General features: G+C 39.6%; 1 protein-coding gene across 7 annotated transcripts in view; it reads right to left on the bottom strand.

Annotated features, from left to right (window-relative positions):
- The window catches only part of EML1 (EMAP like 1), a 97,939-nt gene that overhangs the window by 2,302 nt on the left and 78,488 nt on the right, over window positions 1-17,149 (bottom strand). For all 7 annotated transcript variants that reach the window (XM_075282486.1, XM_075282488.1, XM_075282491.1 and 4 more), the window contains 13 exons: window positions 15,975-16,085; window positions 14,393-14,488; window positions 12,498-12,632; window positions 9,401-9,500; window positions 8,923-9,074; window positions 6,943-7,068; window positions 4,669-4,800; window positions 4,464-4,531; window positions 4,003-4,091; window positions 3,053-3,150; window positions 1,710-1,797; window positions 1,151-1,246; window positions 287-417 (listed from right to left, as the gene is read on the bottom strand). In XM_075282486.1, coding sequence (XP_075138587.1) covers window positions 287-417; window positions 1,151-1,246; window positions 1,710-1,797; window positions 3,053-3,150; window positions 4,003-4,091; window positions 4,464-4,531; window positions 4,669-4,800; window positions 6,943-7,068; window positions 8,923-9,074; window positions 9,401-9,500; window positions 12,498-12,632; window positions 14,393-14,488; window positions 15,975-16,085 — 1,422 coding nt within the window. The remainder of the gene's footprint in view (window positions 1-286; window positions 418-1,150; window positions 1,247-1,709; window positions 1,798-3,052; window positions 3,151-4,002; window positions 4,092-4,463; window positions 4,532-4,668; window positions 4,801-6,942; window positions 7,069-8,922; window positions 9,075-9,400; window positions 9,501-12,497; window positions 12,633-14,392; window positions 14,489-15,974; window positions 16,086-17,149) is intronic.

Below are 17,149 nucleotides of genomic sequence, written 5' to 3'. Positions count from 1 at the left end.
TCACAATATAGTCAGCCTTTATTAAAAACGTCTAATTGTTTTGTGTATACAGCACCCATGCTGAGCTATCACAGATAGTAGAAGAGGCAACAGATCTAGGTTACAAAGAAGAGGAGGCAGCGAGAGTGATGTAAGGCGCTGAAGGTCAGGTGACACTGGGTTTAGTCAAAAGTCTAGAACCATAAAGACACATAGGTCTGCAAAGCAGCTGTAAACATAAAACAACAGGTATGTTGGGGGTGAGAGCTAATAAACAGCCTCTTTGTGGAATTTCATTAGTAATTACCCTAAACTGTGAACAAGGATAAGCGAACAGATGGACTTTTCCAAAATCATCTCCTGTAGCCAGAAGCTTCTGATTGGCTGACCGACAGATTGCGTTGAGGTCTGTTCCATCTGACCCTTCTGGCCACACTCCTGCAGAAGAAAAGAGAAGCCGTTTACAGTCATAGAAGCAGGTTTTAGATTACAAATGTTTCTTATTCTATTTTGCATTGCTCTGAATGCAGCGTGTAATGTAAAGAAGGGAAATTTTGAGTCGGGGTGTCTTCACTACATCTATGGTCATGACTTATATTACTTCTCTAGTCCATAAAAGAGTCACTGACGGGTAATTTACTGAAGGTACTAAACTAGATCACTGTAGGAGTAAATACTAAAACATAACTTTTACTAATATTTGTTTAAAATTGGCCTAAATAAAATAACCCAATTGTAGTATGACTTCACTATTATCAGGCAACAATTAGTATTTTTATTGCCTTCCCTATACAGTCATCTACAAAATAACTTTTTCCCATATGTAGCTCTCAGATAGTTTGTTGAGAACCACACAGTTTACCCCTTGATATCTGGGTACTAACAAATGCAGAGACCAGAGACCCAGTTGATCAGGTAGCAATCAACATCTCCCAACAGGTGAATGAAAGCTCTGTGCATTTTATTTAGGCCAATTTTAAACAAATATTAGTAAAAGTTATGTTTTAGTATTTACTCCTACAGTGATCTAGTCTAGTCCATAAAAGATCTATTTTTATACACTTACCCCACCCTGCACCAACTTGTATGTCAGTAAGGGAGGGCGATCTGGAGCTTTTGACAGAACTCTATTTCACTATTGGATATCCACTTATAATAAATTTTTTCTTACCAAAAACTTGAAATCCAAGTGTGCAGGTATAGGTTGCCCATTCAAGGTCTCTAGTGGTTTCAACACTGACTACTTGTTTGCAGGCCATGGGAATCCCTGGAATGGAAAGATCACATTATGTGATCGCAATGTAAGAAACACAACTATGTATTCACCCTTATCTCATTCCCTAGCCAACGGGGAAATACAGAGAACATATAAGAAAATATTTTTGGTAAATGACCTGTAGAGGGTGCATACTTTGCCTGCCTTGGCTCTGAACTAACTTCTTATATTCAAGCCCACAACAAGGCATCTGTATTCAATGCCAGAGAGAAAAAGATGATACCTAAGATTTTATTGTAGGTCTGCAGTAAGATACCCCCAAAAACTAAGTCACAGTCCCTTGACGATAGTGTGGTCCACTCCATACTTGTCACTAACTGCCCTTTCCAAGTTTTTATGGTTATATATAGATGACCACATCCCTTCTGGACCTGCACCCACCTTTGGTATAGTGCTGCTTTAGAAATTTGTCTTTTCTATACACGGAAGCAAGCAAGAAGTTAAAGCCACTTACAGTACAAAATTTCGTAATCCCCGGAATTAGACATCAAATATTGTGAATTCACAGACCAGTCCAGGTGAGTAATAAAACTGGAGTGACCCTTGGAGTGGGGGGAAAAGAGGAGAAGAAGATCAGTAAAAATCATTTTTATATAAAAGACTGATAAGGCTATTTACACTGACCATCAGCTGGTTTGGCATTTAGGTTCTATTCAGAAGGCTGTAAGGTGTCAATGAAAAAACAAACAAAAAAACATAATAGGATATGCTCTACTTTTTCACTGACTCAATTTATCCACTGAGGTTAATGGGTCTCTGAAAAAGAACAACTGAATCAGCTTCACAGTGTGAATATAGTCTTAAAGTGTTACTTCAGTGAAAATAAGAAACTTTATAATATATCTTAAGGAGATCTGTTTCCTTCACCACTTATTAAGCTCTTCTGTTCTTTATCTTAAATTTGACTTGCTTATTTACATGATATTTGTCTCTTTATTCAGTCTCACTCATAGAACCCCATATAAAAGGGAGGGGTGTAGTAGGATTCTCCTACAGGCTGCCTAATTGATTTATTCTGTGCACTCAGCCTCTTATCCACAACTTAGCAATGTTTTAAAAGAGTTCAGAATAGCAGAATGAAGAAACAGCAATCATTTGATTTTTTTCTATCCCCCTCTTCATAGAGTAACACGTAGAAAGTATCTTTGCCTGAAAAGTGGAGAATACAGATTTCTTTAATAAGATATATTACAAAGTTTCATGTATTAGCCTGTGCTAGTCATTTTTTTTTTTTTTTAAAGAAAAGAAGTATGCTTTAAACGTATTGTAGGCTTGAAAAACAAGTTTCTTCAAAAGTTAAAAATAAAATAACTCTTCGCTTATCACAAAAGATTTGTCATGAACACAGTCAGGCCTTATAAAGGCTATAGCTCATCAGTAGCCATGCTTGTAGGCACTTTCTGGCAATACATGCCCTGTGTCACGCTCAGAGCCTTCGGGGTGGAGCACACAACACAGGGACTTACTGCAGTACATGACAAGGATACTTCCTGGTTTTGAGTTGCTATGTTATACCCTAACCCCTCCACCCCACCGACCCATCACTTCAGCCTGGAGTGTTCCCGTAAATAACAGACTGTGGCTAATGAATATGAGTTGTGAATGTATGTTACCACAATAAAACATTGGTTTTCATTTTCTGCTTCTAATATTTCATTTCCGGTACTGCAATAAATTGTTATTGAGTTGTGATTCTCTCTGTCACTTCCATAACCATTTACTGACAATATAAATTTTTTGTGCATCAGCATAAAAACAGAAAGAAAAAAAAAATATATATAAAAACATGCAACTTACTGAGCATTTGCCAATGCGACTGTATTTTCTTCCATTCTCATTAACAGCATAAATATAGATGTAGTTGTCATGGGAACCAATTGCAAGGAAATTTCCATCTGTTCAGGAAGAGAGAAGAAGAAAAAAAAAAAAAATCAAAAAGGGAAGATGCTCCCTGATATGAGTCAGCACAAAGCAGAACATTGGTGCGCTGTGCACATAGTTCATCACAATATATTGAATTTGTGTCTGCATGTATTCAAGGTTATGGGCACCTTGGGACCTACTTTCCCCATCAGCCTCTGGTGCTTACATTCTTAGCAGGACTAAGGGCACAAAATTCTACTTCAGAAAATCTTATGAAAATGTATAAAAAGTTCTGCTTCAGTGAAAGAAACTTCAATATGCTGCAGAGAAGTCAGGCGAATTTGCCATTGGTGCCCTAACACTCCTTTTGCAGTTGACATCCTGTTACTTGATACCTGCTCCTGGTCTACACACATGGAAAATGACCAGAAAGACTGAGTGCTGGAGATATATACCGATACAAACATTATAGATACATATCTTGCCACAGCGAAAACATGAGTGCGCAAGTAAACCAGCGGTGCGGAACTTGCTTGGTCATCACTCCATTTCTATAGGAAGTTCCAAAGCAGTAAATGGCCAAGTGGCCGAACTTGTGGGCCCTGTTCTTATGACTACAGGAGGCCCTGGAGAACACAGAATCATCCCCTACCCTGATGATAGGGAATAAAGGTCTCGAGCTATAAACACCTTTAAGACCGGGTTCAAACAAACTCTGAGTTTATCTTCAGTTTTAAGAATGGGTTTAGACTGTGCTTTTTACTGCAGTGGTTTATGTATAGTTTATGTAGCATGTAGTTTATAATGAGTAGCACGTTACGATACATGTTACCTGTATAACACTGGCCATTGCACACAAAGTCGAATGTGAAAGGGATACGAACCTGGAGAGTAGCACATGACTGAGAGCTGCTCGTTTCCATCTGTGTGTACAGTGACCAGGTCTTTGGTGTCTGTATCTAACACAAACCACCTGGTAAGAAAAACAAAATACAGAGTGAGCCAGTAGATGGCCGGAGGGACAGCAGTGACACAGACATTCATCACTCACTAGAACTAAACTATTACAGTGCATCAGTCATCGAGCAGTAATAAAAATTATTATGTTTAATTTATGAGTGGCTGGAGAGTTTGCTTGTTGAAAGGATAAATCGGGAATCATCATCACTTTAATTGTATTAGCTGGAAAAAAAACAAAAAACCAGCAGTACAAAGCAATATCCACCAGAGATTACAGAAACGACCACTAGAGGGGGATACTGATCAGTGGACATAACGCATAAGATTTAGGCTTTTTCAGAGTTAGAAATTTTATTTTAGACTAAATACTAAAAGAGAGACATACCTGCCTGTTAGTGTCCCTATTGCTACAACAGAGCCAGTTGGGTGGAAGCCAGCAGACTGGGCTGGATCCTAAAATTAATAAAATGAAAAAAAAAAACCAAAAACAAAAAGACAGTGAGTAATCCTTTTCTGTCAAGTTCTTCAAAAGTGCTCCTTATCAATTAGATCTGCTTCTGGAAAAGCTGTGTGACAAACAACATGCAAACCTCAATGATCTTGCTCCAGACTGGACGATGACTGATGGCATCCCATAACGTTATCTGCTTGTCATGACCACATGTCAGGAACTGAGGCTTCTGGGAATGTGCAGCTAATCCCCATAGCTCATCGGTATGACCCTGTGCAAATCATAAATTATTAATTAGATCAATGACAAAGAACAGTACAAGAGTTTGGCTTCTGGAAGTAAAGAATGAACATGTGCGGTCACAGACAACAGACAGAGATCTCGGAAATGAGAAAATTGAAAGAAATAACATTTCATTATCATAATGAAGAGTTTTGTAACTTTCTAACATACATTTGCTAACAAAAAACAAAACAAAACCCAACACACTCCGAAATGTTGCATTGCTGCTACATTTGTCACACAGTTATGTCTCAGGCAGATATCCTACTAATATTATAAATTTGAAAGTTTGTATGTTTGTGTGTTTGTATGTTTGTATCATGCAAAAACGGCTGAACGGATTTGAATGAAAATCGGCACATAGATAGATTGTAACCTCGATTAAAATATAGGCCACTTTTTATACCGGTAAATGACATGGCTTCACGACTGTTATGAATTTATGTTCACATACTATATTACACTGCTCTTATCTCAGCTTCTGAGAAAGACAGGGCTGTTATCTCTGTGTTCATGCATTTGCATATTATCTAATCTGCTTCAGGCAGTGATGACAAACTGACATGGGTAAACACCTTTAACCAACACGCTCATTATATGACGTTCCAGCGAGGTGCTGAGATGCCGGAATAATCACAGGCACAGTGCAAGAAACAAGTTCAGCGGCTGGCCATCTTAACAGCTGTCGAAACGCTGAAGCAGGTGTATCATCAACACCAACAAAATGCTCATTATATGGTGTCCCAGCGAGCTGCTGAGATGACGGAACAATCACAGTCTCGGTGGGAGGAACAAGGTCAGCAGCAGGACAGCTTGTGAGCTGCCAAAATGCCGGAGCAGGCAAACCATCGACGGCAACAATTTGCATAATGTAGGTGGATCATCAACGCCACAACCCACAGACAAAGTCGTGGACAGAAGCTAGTCTACAATAAATGACTACGGATGTAATTTGTTCAGGCACTGGGTCTCTCTACAAGAGTTTAAGATTGCTTCCTTCACTGCCCTATAAAAAGCATCTCAGAGGCTACTTCTGAGTACTGCACCTCTTGATGAGAGATCATTAACCGTTAGATATAAACATGACACAATAATACATTTGGCCCATTTGATACACTTTGAGAGAGGGCAGTTCATTGGCTTGAGAGAAGGATGAAACATTTTGATGAATTATCTGACATCTAGGCCATTCTGACCTTGCTAATAGAAGGTGTTGTAAACTGTGGTTTACGTGAGAAACACGCACACAGCATGGATAGGCTCTGGGAGGCCCAGACAGACGACAAGTAAAAAAGGATGATTTGATCTATTGACAAGCATGAGAGTCTCCCTCAGTTTGCTTGTCCAACATCCAGACATAGGGGTGTGTAAATAAGTGGTCAACTGTCTCTGCTCAGACTATTTCCAAGAGCTTAGCAGAAGTACATTTGGAGTCATGGTACCCATTGGAAATACTGCCATTGACTGCTACCATCACCTTCCTTTGCAGTTGTGTTGTGGATGAGAAACCTTGAGTGTTATGGACTGGAACTATATTATCTTTAGTTATGGTAGCTAGGTACTGTTTGGAATACCATTAAGGTCATGTTCAAGTATGGAGACTTTGTGGCTAGCCTATCACTTTTGTGCAGCAATCTACTGCCCTTCTGTTTGTATGATGTTCTGGGGAGCCATAGCATAGGACAGTTTGTATCCCATATATCACTACTATGGGAACTAACAGCTCAGCGATATAGGCAGGACATCTAGTTGTTCACATGTTGCCTCTGGCTTTGGCAACCTACAAATGTGCGATATCTGAAGGCCAGGCTGCAACCACTGTGCGTAAATGTGCTGGAGAATACCATATGGTACCTGTATGCCTCCTTACCCAATAAAATATCATCTTGTATCCAGGTTAGAAACTGCCAAAGAGGATGCTAGAGCCTCTTTTAAATTGTACAGTTTTCTCAAATAAACATCTCCTTTCACTGTATCATTGTAACTACTTACATATATCATAACATTCATACATAGAAAGTTTTGTTCAATTCCAACAACTTCTTGAAACGGTATTTTTTTTTTGTCAGAGAATGTATTTGTACATAATAAAAGATGAAATAAAATAACTGTCCATTAGACTTAACCTTACCTGGGTAATTGTATTGAAGTCTCCAGCTAGCGTTCCCTGAAGGACAAAGTTCCTTGTTGTTCCGATCAGCACAACATCACCTTTTCCTTCTGCAACAGTCCGCACTGGGCCAAACTGTTCTGGAATCTTAGAAGATATGTACATCAGATATCAAGTGCATAAATAATCTCATATTTGCACTGCACTGCCTGCTATGCACGAGTCTTAAATCTGCAGTGGCTCTCTCCACAGTGGCCTAGCCTCCGTCAGAATTGCTATGGCTAACCTGTTGCAAATTATAATAGAAGCAAAGTGGATGGGATAAGAACAAATTCCATCTATACACTGTTAAAAAAAAAATAATAATAATAATAATAATAATAATAAAAAAAAATGCCGCGCACAGTGTCTTGTGCTGCCCGTATGGAATCCACAACATGTGAATTATTGATGTGGATTCTGAAGCAGTTTTCAGTCTATTCAATACAAAGATTCAAAACTGCTCTAAACACAGGGGGTTAAATTTGAAGCAAAAACTAGAAGATTTCTGCCATGGGTTGGTCTGCTGTGGGATATCATTATTATTATTACGCAGATACCTCATAGTGGACCAACACGTGTGACCACAACCATAAAGGGAGTTTCCAAGAATAAGATATTAATGTACTATCCTTATAATGGGCCCAAATATCTCTTATATTGATGACCTAATACTCTGCAATCCCACAGATACACTCTCTTTAAAGAAGCTGCGGCGCTCGGGATAGTTCTGCTTCCTCTTCTTAGGCCACTGGTCGTAGGTTCATGCTGCAGTTAACTCCCATTCACATGAATTGCACTCAGAATCAGTAGCAGACACAGTGGCTATACAATTTACAGAGCTGTGAAACGGGTACAGCTCTTGTTCATACAGCTTATTGCTTGTGAGTGTAGGGATTTAACCCTGCAGATCTGATATGGATGACCTATGACAAGAACAGGTCATCAATAATAAAATCTTACAAACCCCGTTTAAAGCTTTGGTAGCCTAGCAAATGTGCCCAGGTTATAACAGTCTCTACCTTCTCATTTGAAGACTACATAGCTTGTCAATAAATCCTATGTAGTGAAAAATAGAAGTAATAAGCTGTAGGAGAAATTATTTTAGTAACCAAGAAATGGAAGCATTAGGGTGAGTTTACAATACTGGTATCTTTAGCCCGTTTCACATCTGCATTTGGGTTTCCGTTTGGGGACCTCCCCTAAACAGAAACCTATATGCATTAAGAAGCAGTTACCTGGAAAACCATGAACCCCATAGACTATAATGGGGTCCTTGTGGTTTCAGTACGAAATATGCAGAGAGAAATACGCTGCTTGCAGGACTTTTCTCTCCGCATGTTTTGTGTTTTGTGCGGAAACCACACGGACCTCATTATAGTCTATGGGGTTCATGGGTTTTCCAGGTAATTGCTTTTTAATGCGTATAGGTTTCCGTTCAGGGGGTCCCCAAGCGGATTCTCTGAACAGAAACCCGAACGTAGATGTGAACAGAGCCATAGTCTGTTGTATACATCAGTCATAGAATGAGAGCAGTGAATTTAAAACAGTAATAGATTGACAGATTGCATTTACTTGTAAAAAAACAAAACAAAGCAAGATGGAACCATTCTTTCCCATCACATTTTATACTTTTCAAACAGAAGAAACCATCAAAAGGTTGTACCTGCAGGGCTTTCTTTCTATTCAAAAAATAAGCAAACATAAAGGAAGAGAGTCTAGTCACGTCATTATGGTGACAGGAGAGGGGCTAAAGTATGAAAGATTCTGGAGCACTGGATGGCCATAGAAATATACATGACACTTCTAAACACAATACATAACACCTTGGCTCAGTAATCTGCTAATCTACATTTCCCAAGTATTTCTTATTACCAGTCTTAAGTGTTGGATTTTTACATTTTACGGTATAGTTCATATTCCCTATGGCATACACACTTTTCAGTATAGTGAAGCCCTTACCTCTACTATATTGTGTTTCTGGTAATTTCCATCCCATGATATAAGCTTCCTATCTTTTCCTCCGGACACCAATGTGCCATCTCTCTGCATGCAAAGTGCAAAAATACCACCATCATGCGCTCCTTGGACTGCGTGGCTAATCCTATTGGTTCCTAAAGGTAAAAACCAAGGTAAAAGTAAGAACTTGTGAATAGCATGGCATGCCATGTATAGCATGACACCAAGTCATTGCCTTTCCCAAACAGTGATTGATCTGGCAAGTTGAGAAGAAAAATACTGAACAGAGGCAGTCAGTATAAAATCTACAGTATTTCCTCATAGTTCTAGGAGGTAAAACAAAAACAAAAATAAATTTCAGTGCTAATCTCAGAATGTCCTTATTGTGGTTATAAAAGTACTTGATATTTGTATGTCTGGCAACAATAGCAGCTTCTCCTTTATACAATATGCCAGCCTACAAAACACATTGTCTAAATACCTTTTCCCCAAACTAGAAGATTTCCACTTGAATCTCCAGTGATTGTGTCGCCATTTTCAGAAAAAGTGACACACAGCACAAACTTTGGTTTCTCTTGTTTCTGCAAAGATGGAGAAGAGAATGCTAACAGTTCCAAATAACAAAACAAACTGTATTAATATAGGAAAGGTTGAGGTGAAATTCAATTTTAACCAGTTCAACTCCAAGCCATTTTTCCTTTTTTTCCTTGTTTGGTTTCTCATCTTTTTGTGATCGATGTAGCTTTGTTTTATATTAGTATTTTTATTAGTGAAATCACTTTTTTTCCAACAGTGCAAACTCTTTCTAAAATATATTTAAAGGAAATCTACCAGCTCACCCAAGCATATTCAACTCGCACATTACAGTGATAAACATCATAATTTTGTTACATATATTACTTTTGTAGATTCAGAGAAAAACAACTTTGAAGACTTATGTAAATGAGGTAGTTGGTGAACAGGTAGTGGGCCTTCATCACCCAGGAGCATTGCTCTTGCCACGCAGACCCCTACCATCTCCTGCCTACACCACACTGTACAATAAGTGTTGATCTTCCCACTACTATGACATCACTACCCTATATGAGAAGCAAGAGCTGTGCCCTAAAGCAGTGATTTTCAACCAGTGTGCCGTGGCACACTAGTGTGCCGTGACACATGGTCGGGTGTGCCGCGGGGAAAGTTCCCCAGACGCATGCCAAGATTGTCACGGGAGACCTATTTTGCTGGCACAGCAGCCAGTCCCCGTGTAAATGTAGACGGAGCGTCCCTTCACTGCTCTGCTAGCTAGAGCTGAGGTGTAGGACACGCCCCCTTCTCTCCCTGCCCACCAATCAGAGGTGAGCCTCTCACTGCACAGGATAAGGGCTCCTTGGACCTGCTGCTACACGTGAGGAGCTCCTGCCGTCTGCAGCCCTGAATAGGAGAGGAAGCTGAACAAAGTGAAAGTAAAAGAAAACACCAGGTTAGTAACTATTCTCATTAATGTCAGGCATTTGGGGTTATTACTTTAGTTTTAGTAACTCCATGTGCCTCACATTAATAGCAATTAACCCCATCATGTCCCTCATATTAACTCCTGTGTGGCTCACATAAGAGTTAATAACATGTGTGACATATGGGGGTACTATATAATGAAGATATTTACTTAATTATCACCTCCATATGTCTCACATATCAGTATCCCTTATGTAAAGCACACAGGGTGTTAATGTGAGGGACAGGATGGGGTTCACTGCTATTAATATGAGGCACATTGAGTTGTAACCTGTAATATACATGACCAGACTTTTTATACACAACTGTGGATAAGAGTACAGACCTATACATTTCTAAGGACCCATATATACAGCCATTCTTTTTGTGGCTGTGTATCTGGGCCAAATTGAAGAGCTGAAAATTATAGAGCAGGTCCTATATCTGTCCTATACCTACCCTATATCTGTCCTATACCTACCCTATATCTGTCTGCATTTGTGGCCCTGTCAATTAATTTTTAATGTTTATATCAGTGAAAACCACATGCGTGCCACTTGTATGCAGAAGGCGTAAGGCTGAGGCCCCACGTTGCATAAACGCAGCGTTTTTGTTGCAGATTTTGCGGCAGTTTATTTCAGCCAAAGAATCAACCATTTAGAATCTATATTATTAACTATATGTATAATATGTACTGTTTTAGTGTCATTTTGTGCCATTTTGGTTGGTGGTGTGCCCCGGGATTTTTTAAGTGTAAAAAGTGTGCCGCGGCTCAAAAAAGGTTGAAAATCACTGCCCTAAAGATCCACCCCACTTGCACAAACTGCCTTAGGGCTCGTTCACATCTGCGCCCGGGGGTCTCCGCTTTCAGGTTTCCGTTTCCTGCCCAAAACCTGCAGGCATTTTTCAAACCCATTTAAATGAATGGGTTTGGAAAGTGTCCGGCCATGAGCGTCGGTGAGCGTTTTGAGCTCTCTGCAGCAAAACAGTTTTTTTTTTTTTTTTTAGCCGGACACAGAGTCGGACATGCACGACTGTGTCCAGATTAAAAAAAAAAACAAAAACAAACAAACAAAAAAAACACACGGTTTCACTGCGAAGAGCTCAAAATGCCGGCCGGACCCGGTCTGACAGATTTCAATCTTCTACATGCAGAAGATGGAAACCTCAGAACGGAGACTGGATGCTGGTGTGAACCCAGCGTTATTTGCATCACATTTCAAAGTGATTTTCTTCAAATGTGCAAATGTGACATACATAATAAAATGTATGATGGTCATCACTGTAATGCGCTCTGTAATGCTGTGTAGCATGTGAATATGCTAATAAAAGGTGACAGCATCTCTAAGGGTCTGTTCACACGGCGGAAACCTTTTCCGCTGAGTGAATGCATCGGCATCCTGCTCCTGATTAGGCCCGAATGAATGGGCCTAATCTGCCTGCAAAATACTCCGTGTGAACATACCCTTAGTTGTACTCTCTTTCATTATGGTTATATCACTGTGTGATGACTTAAAGGGGTATTCCCATGAACATAATCATATCTATATTTGTAGATAATTAAAAGTTAAACATTTTTGCAAATATAACTAATTAAAAATTCTGCAGAGTTTTAAAGATTTTCTCGAACTTTCTTAGTGGTGGCAGTCTATTATCTTGATTGGTTGCCGATGGTTACGACCACTAATGCAGAAACTTTCTATGGTCTGGGACTTGTCAGGAACCCAGCTATGATTTTCTTATTGTCGCTGGGTTATCAGACAGGGACACTACAGGTATCAGAAGATATCCTGGCCACAATAAGGACATCATGGCTGATTTTCTGACCTTAGAAAGTTTCTGCATTAGTGGTCGTATCCATGGCAACCGATCAAGACAACAGACTGTGATCACTAAGAAAGTTAAAGAAAATCTTTAAAACTTTGCAGAATTTTTAATTACTTATATTTGCAAAAATGATTAACTTTTAATTATCTACAAATTTAAAAATAATAATGTAGATGGGAATACCCCTTTCAATATTCCTCCTGGGGCCTACATGGGTACAAGAGCAGACACTTTTTATTACAGTGAGTAACAGATAATAAAAATATTCATAATACCTCAAATAATCCTTGCTTCTTGATCAGAGAATTTCCCTCCAGGGTCCAGAAATACAGGTGAGATTTGCCACATGTGACTATGATGTTTGTATCTGTTGGATGGAAGTCTGCCACAAACACTGCTTCGTTTGAGCACTAAACAGATAAAACAGTCAGGGACAGCAGTTCAGGGACTTTCGAAAAATAATTTTAGCACTGTACAAAAGAGGAGTTGGCCGTGGGTGGTTGTGCACCAATTCTTAAATCTTGGACTTTTATAGAGGACTTTTCACCACCTCCATCCAATTTATAAGTTTGTAATATCCGTGAATAGCTGCTGCTCCACTGATTCCAGCGCAGTTGGAATTTTCTCTCTAGTCCTCACTGTTCCCGAGCAACAAGTGCAGTTAGCTTTAAAGGGGTATTCCCACGTCGCATACTCACCAGTCTTCACTGTTGTAAAATCTTCTTTCTTCCTGGTTTCTTGCATCATTTGGTGGGCGGGGTTTCACATGCAACCTGTCATTTAGCTCCGCCCCCAAATTAGTGTGTAGTTCCGCCCACCCATATTGGACTATGAAGTACAGGCAGCAGCAACTCCATTCTGTGTTACATACAGAGACTGCCTGACTCTGCCATAATGAACACAATTGAATTAGCTGGCCTGATAACTGGGAGAACAGAAGAAATGAAAGTAGCTCCTCTCCCCTATCTGATAGCAGGAAGCTAGGTCACGTGGTGTGGACACAGGAATAGCTAGATACACAGGCTCGCTTCCATGCACTTAGCCCCTCCTTCCTCCCCCCTGAGAGCAGCAGATACATCACTTGACTCAAGAGCAGCTAAGTCAGGGCTGTGGCCACAATGAATTGAATAAAGTAAGATAGTGGACAAACAAAGCAGTATTGCTGAAGCAATGTATTTAGGAAAAGTCTTACATCCACATTAACAAGCAGTATAGATAGGATCCTTGTGATGGGACAACCCCTTTAATGTCTGATGTGCCATTTAAGTTCTGGACTGTCAGAAGGGTAGTGTCAGGCAAGGGGAGCTTGATTTGGATCTCAAATCAGAGGCAGCCAGAGTCAGAGCTCAGAATCACACCCCTTGTCTGCTCCTGACTGACACTGCCCTTTTGACAGTACAGAGCTTAAACATAATTTCAGTCACCAAAACTAACAGCATTGATTACTTAGAATCTGTAGGGGCTAGAGAAAAAATTTCAAATGTGTCAGAATCAGTGAAGAAGCAGCTATTAATTGGGGTGGGCTTCTTGGAGGGGGTGAAAGGTCCTCTTTAAAAATTATATCCTCCTCACCCACAGTCTGTTACAAGTTACATTACCAATGCCCTGTCCCCAGTCATACTAAGGTTGATAATTCGTCACTATGCCTTTAAGATTGTTAATTTTCCATACAACTCATGACAAAAAAAGTTGTTTTGTAGTCCTTAAATGCCAAGGCAACATTACATAATATCTGATCTTAAAAGCCCTTACTGTGTAATCACCTACAAAGGACATATTAACATCATATATTCATGCACTTGAGGTTGCATACATCATGGTGGCATGATATGTAATAAACAAATGGCATTGTGATCTACCCAAATCAGACAGATAGCTAATCTGTGCAATGTGTCCCTGAGCTTCAGGATGCATTCACACATTGCTTTTTCATTGAAGTAATGAGCAGCACTACACATTTTACCTGTATGTTAATGGCCATCAAATAGAAGACCTCTGATATACTGGCTTAGTAAAACTGTACAACTCAGTTGAAATGTATAGCAAAAAGTGCTACCCATTACTGCAATTAAAAAGAAGTATGCAGTTATGGATTAGATAAAGCAATGTGTAAACCCAGTGTACATGGAGAGAATCAAACAGCAGTGAAGACAGGTGAGACATCCATTACCTTTACATCGGCCAGCTTCTCTTCTTTCTGCCAGTCCCAGACAGAAAGCACATGGTCATTGGAATCGTCTACAGAACAAAGGTTACCTCCTCCATTCTAAATAAAGGAGCAAACGATCCGAAATCAGTATTACAATGAACAGAATACAAAAAATAAAACTGGCAAATTGTTATAATTTAAAAGGGTGTCTAACTCCAGGACCCAGCATATCAAGTGAGCCCTACCTAGAATGGTGCCTCCATTGGTGCTATAATGGAGTTTGTGACTGTTTTTTTGTTTTTTTTTTTAAATGTACCCATACTGTCCAATCCATACATAAAAAAACAAAACAGATGATTATGTCCTATTTTTCCATGCATAGCGGAAATCACATGGTCGTAAAGCTCAGTCATGTGAATAAATAAAATTAAATCGGCATAGAATTGTGGATAGTATATATAGAGTTGAAAAAGTGTCACACAATAAAGCGATAAGGCCTAAAATGAAGAGATCGGTAATTTCCATAGTTAGAGGGGTTGTGTCACTAATGACACTTATTAGATCACTGAAGGTAAAACCACTGGGACCATTACTGATTAGAAGAACAAGGGCTCAGCACGTTCCCCTGATACTCCATGTAGACAGAGAAGAAGGGTCACCAGCAGACACTATACCAAACCAACCACAGGGCTCCATCATACCTTTTGATAGTCTAATATATATTTTCTTGATAAAGCAGTTTTAGAAATATCTGCAAGTAAAGCTCACTTGTAATAAAGGGTGCAGGGGCCTTCAATGGCTTAGTCTCAAGGTTTGGATCAGCAGTATAATCGATGCCCATTGTCAACTCTTTACATATGATTGATATCTTCTTTCTAATCAGATGACATAGGAAGAATTAGGAATTGTACAGCTCACTCACAGACTGGGAAACGCCAGGCGCATCAGCAGGTTACAAGCATTGTCCTTGCTGATAGGAAGATGTTGTCAATCAACTTTATGGTGCGGTGCAATTTAATCAACGAATCACACCTACAGACTGGGTCTCTGACACCCCCATATTGCATTCAAACTTCTTTTGCATATTTCTAAAAAATAGCTTTTTCAGGGCAAAGGTGCATTTATTGGACTATGTAAAGGTATGACGATGCTCAGTATAACGTCCTCTACAATGCACTATACTGCTTCGGTCTACAATTTGGTGTCCCAGTATCCTCTGTGACTTTCACCTCATCTTTCTGCTACATCATTTTAGCCCTTATACTGTGCAGCCTACAAAGATAGGGCCAATATTGCTTTCATGACTTTGATGGAAATCCTTGAAGAATTGCTTGACTAACTGCCCAGCCTTATCCTTAAGACTCCAAATGGCAGAAATGTGCTAATAAACCAAACCGCTCATCTCTACATAGAAATGTTCTGGTACACAACTATTATAGCACCACAGACACAGAGATTTATCTTCACTGGTCATCAGGGTCACCAATAACCTTTGTGTCTATGACCACAATTAGAGAACTATTGTATGCATGTAGACTGTATAAAATAAATAAATAAATAAATACAAAAATTCAATGAAATAGTACTAGGTTCTATTACTTACGGACTTCGAGAAAGCAACACATGTTACAGCACGATCGAAGAAGCCCATGCCAATGACATGCAATGTGTTGAGCGTCACAGAATCCCAAACACGGACATGTGGCGGTAATTGCTAGAAAACATAAATGCAACATATTACTTGAGTGCAGACATGAGGTTTCTGCAATAATGCCATATATAATGTCAGGAGAGATGACAGGTTCTCTTAAAGAAAACCTTTTATGTGGTCACTAACTTTTCAGATAACTTGGTCTCATTTAATAAAGAATATGATACTGGACCAAAAATGCACGTTATTTAAAGGGATTCTCCATTAAAAAACATGTTTTAAACTAAAAAGTACCTAGGAATAGCCTTTCTTCTGCTCCGCCATTCTCCTCCTCTTCTTACAGGAGACCACCACAAAAAAGCCGACAGAAAAGTCGACTGTGCGTGTCTGTTGGCCATTTTACGGTGGTCTCCAGAAAGAAGAGAAGAATAGTGAAGAGGAGGAGAATGGCCGACTGAGCAGAAGAAAAGTAGCGCAGAAATGGATGACAAAGCTGTGCTCAGGGCACAAGAGGAAAGCCCCCAGTGCTTTCTGAGACAATGAAGAAAAATTCAAAAACGTCGTTGAGGATCTTCAAGATAAAGGTAAGAGATGAAAAGCCTTTATAAAGGCTATTCCTACGTGCTTGTAGTTTAAAATGTGGTTTTTAATTATAGAATTCCTTTAAAAATGTTGCTGTTTTCTGCTTGTAAAACCTCTCACCTGACACTAGGAGTCTCCTTTATAGCTAATTTGCTGTTCTCTCCATTAGTAGATACCTTAAAGATTAAGGTTAAGCTCTCACGTTGTGGAAATGCTGCTTTTTTTTTTTTTTTTTTTTTTTAAGCTAAAGCCAGGAGTGGATTGAGCAAAAGATAGTAGTATATAAACCTCCTATATATTGCCTATTCCTTTAGTAGCTATTCTTGGCGTTGGCTCAAACGCCCCCCCCCCCCCCAAAATACATAAAGTCTGCTACAAAAAAACGCTGTGTTTCTGCAATGTGGAGCCTTAGCCTAAGATGGGTTCACAATCAATGGAAGTGGAGGGTCCGTTTTCTCTTCACAGAGCGAGTGGACAGGGTAGGGCCAATTTCCCTTCTTAGCCCCTACACATCTGTACACAGCTTAATCTCTGTACATCAGGCA

The sequence above is a fragment of the Leptodactylus fuscus genome, chromosome 7 (genome assembly GCF_031893055.1).
Source record: "Leptodactylus fuscus isolate aLepFus1 chromosome 7, aLepFus1.hap2, whole genome shotgun sequence".
Lineage (NCBI taxonomy): Eukaryota > Metazoa > Chordata > Amphibia > Anura > Leptodactylidae > Leptodactylus > Leptodactylus fuscus.
The sequence above is the reverse complement of the archived record's forward strand: the minus strand, read 5'-3'. Positions and strand labels throughout refer to the sequence as shown.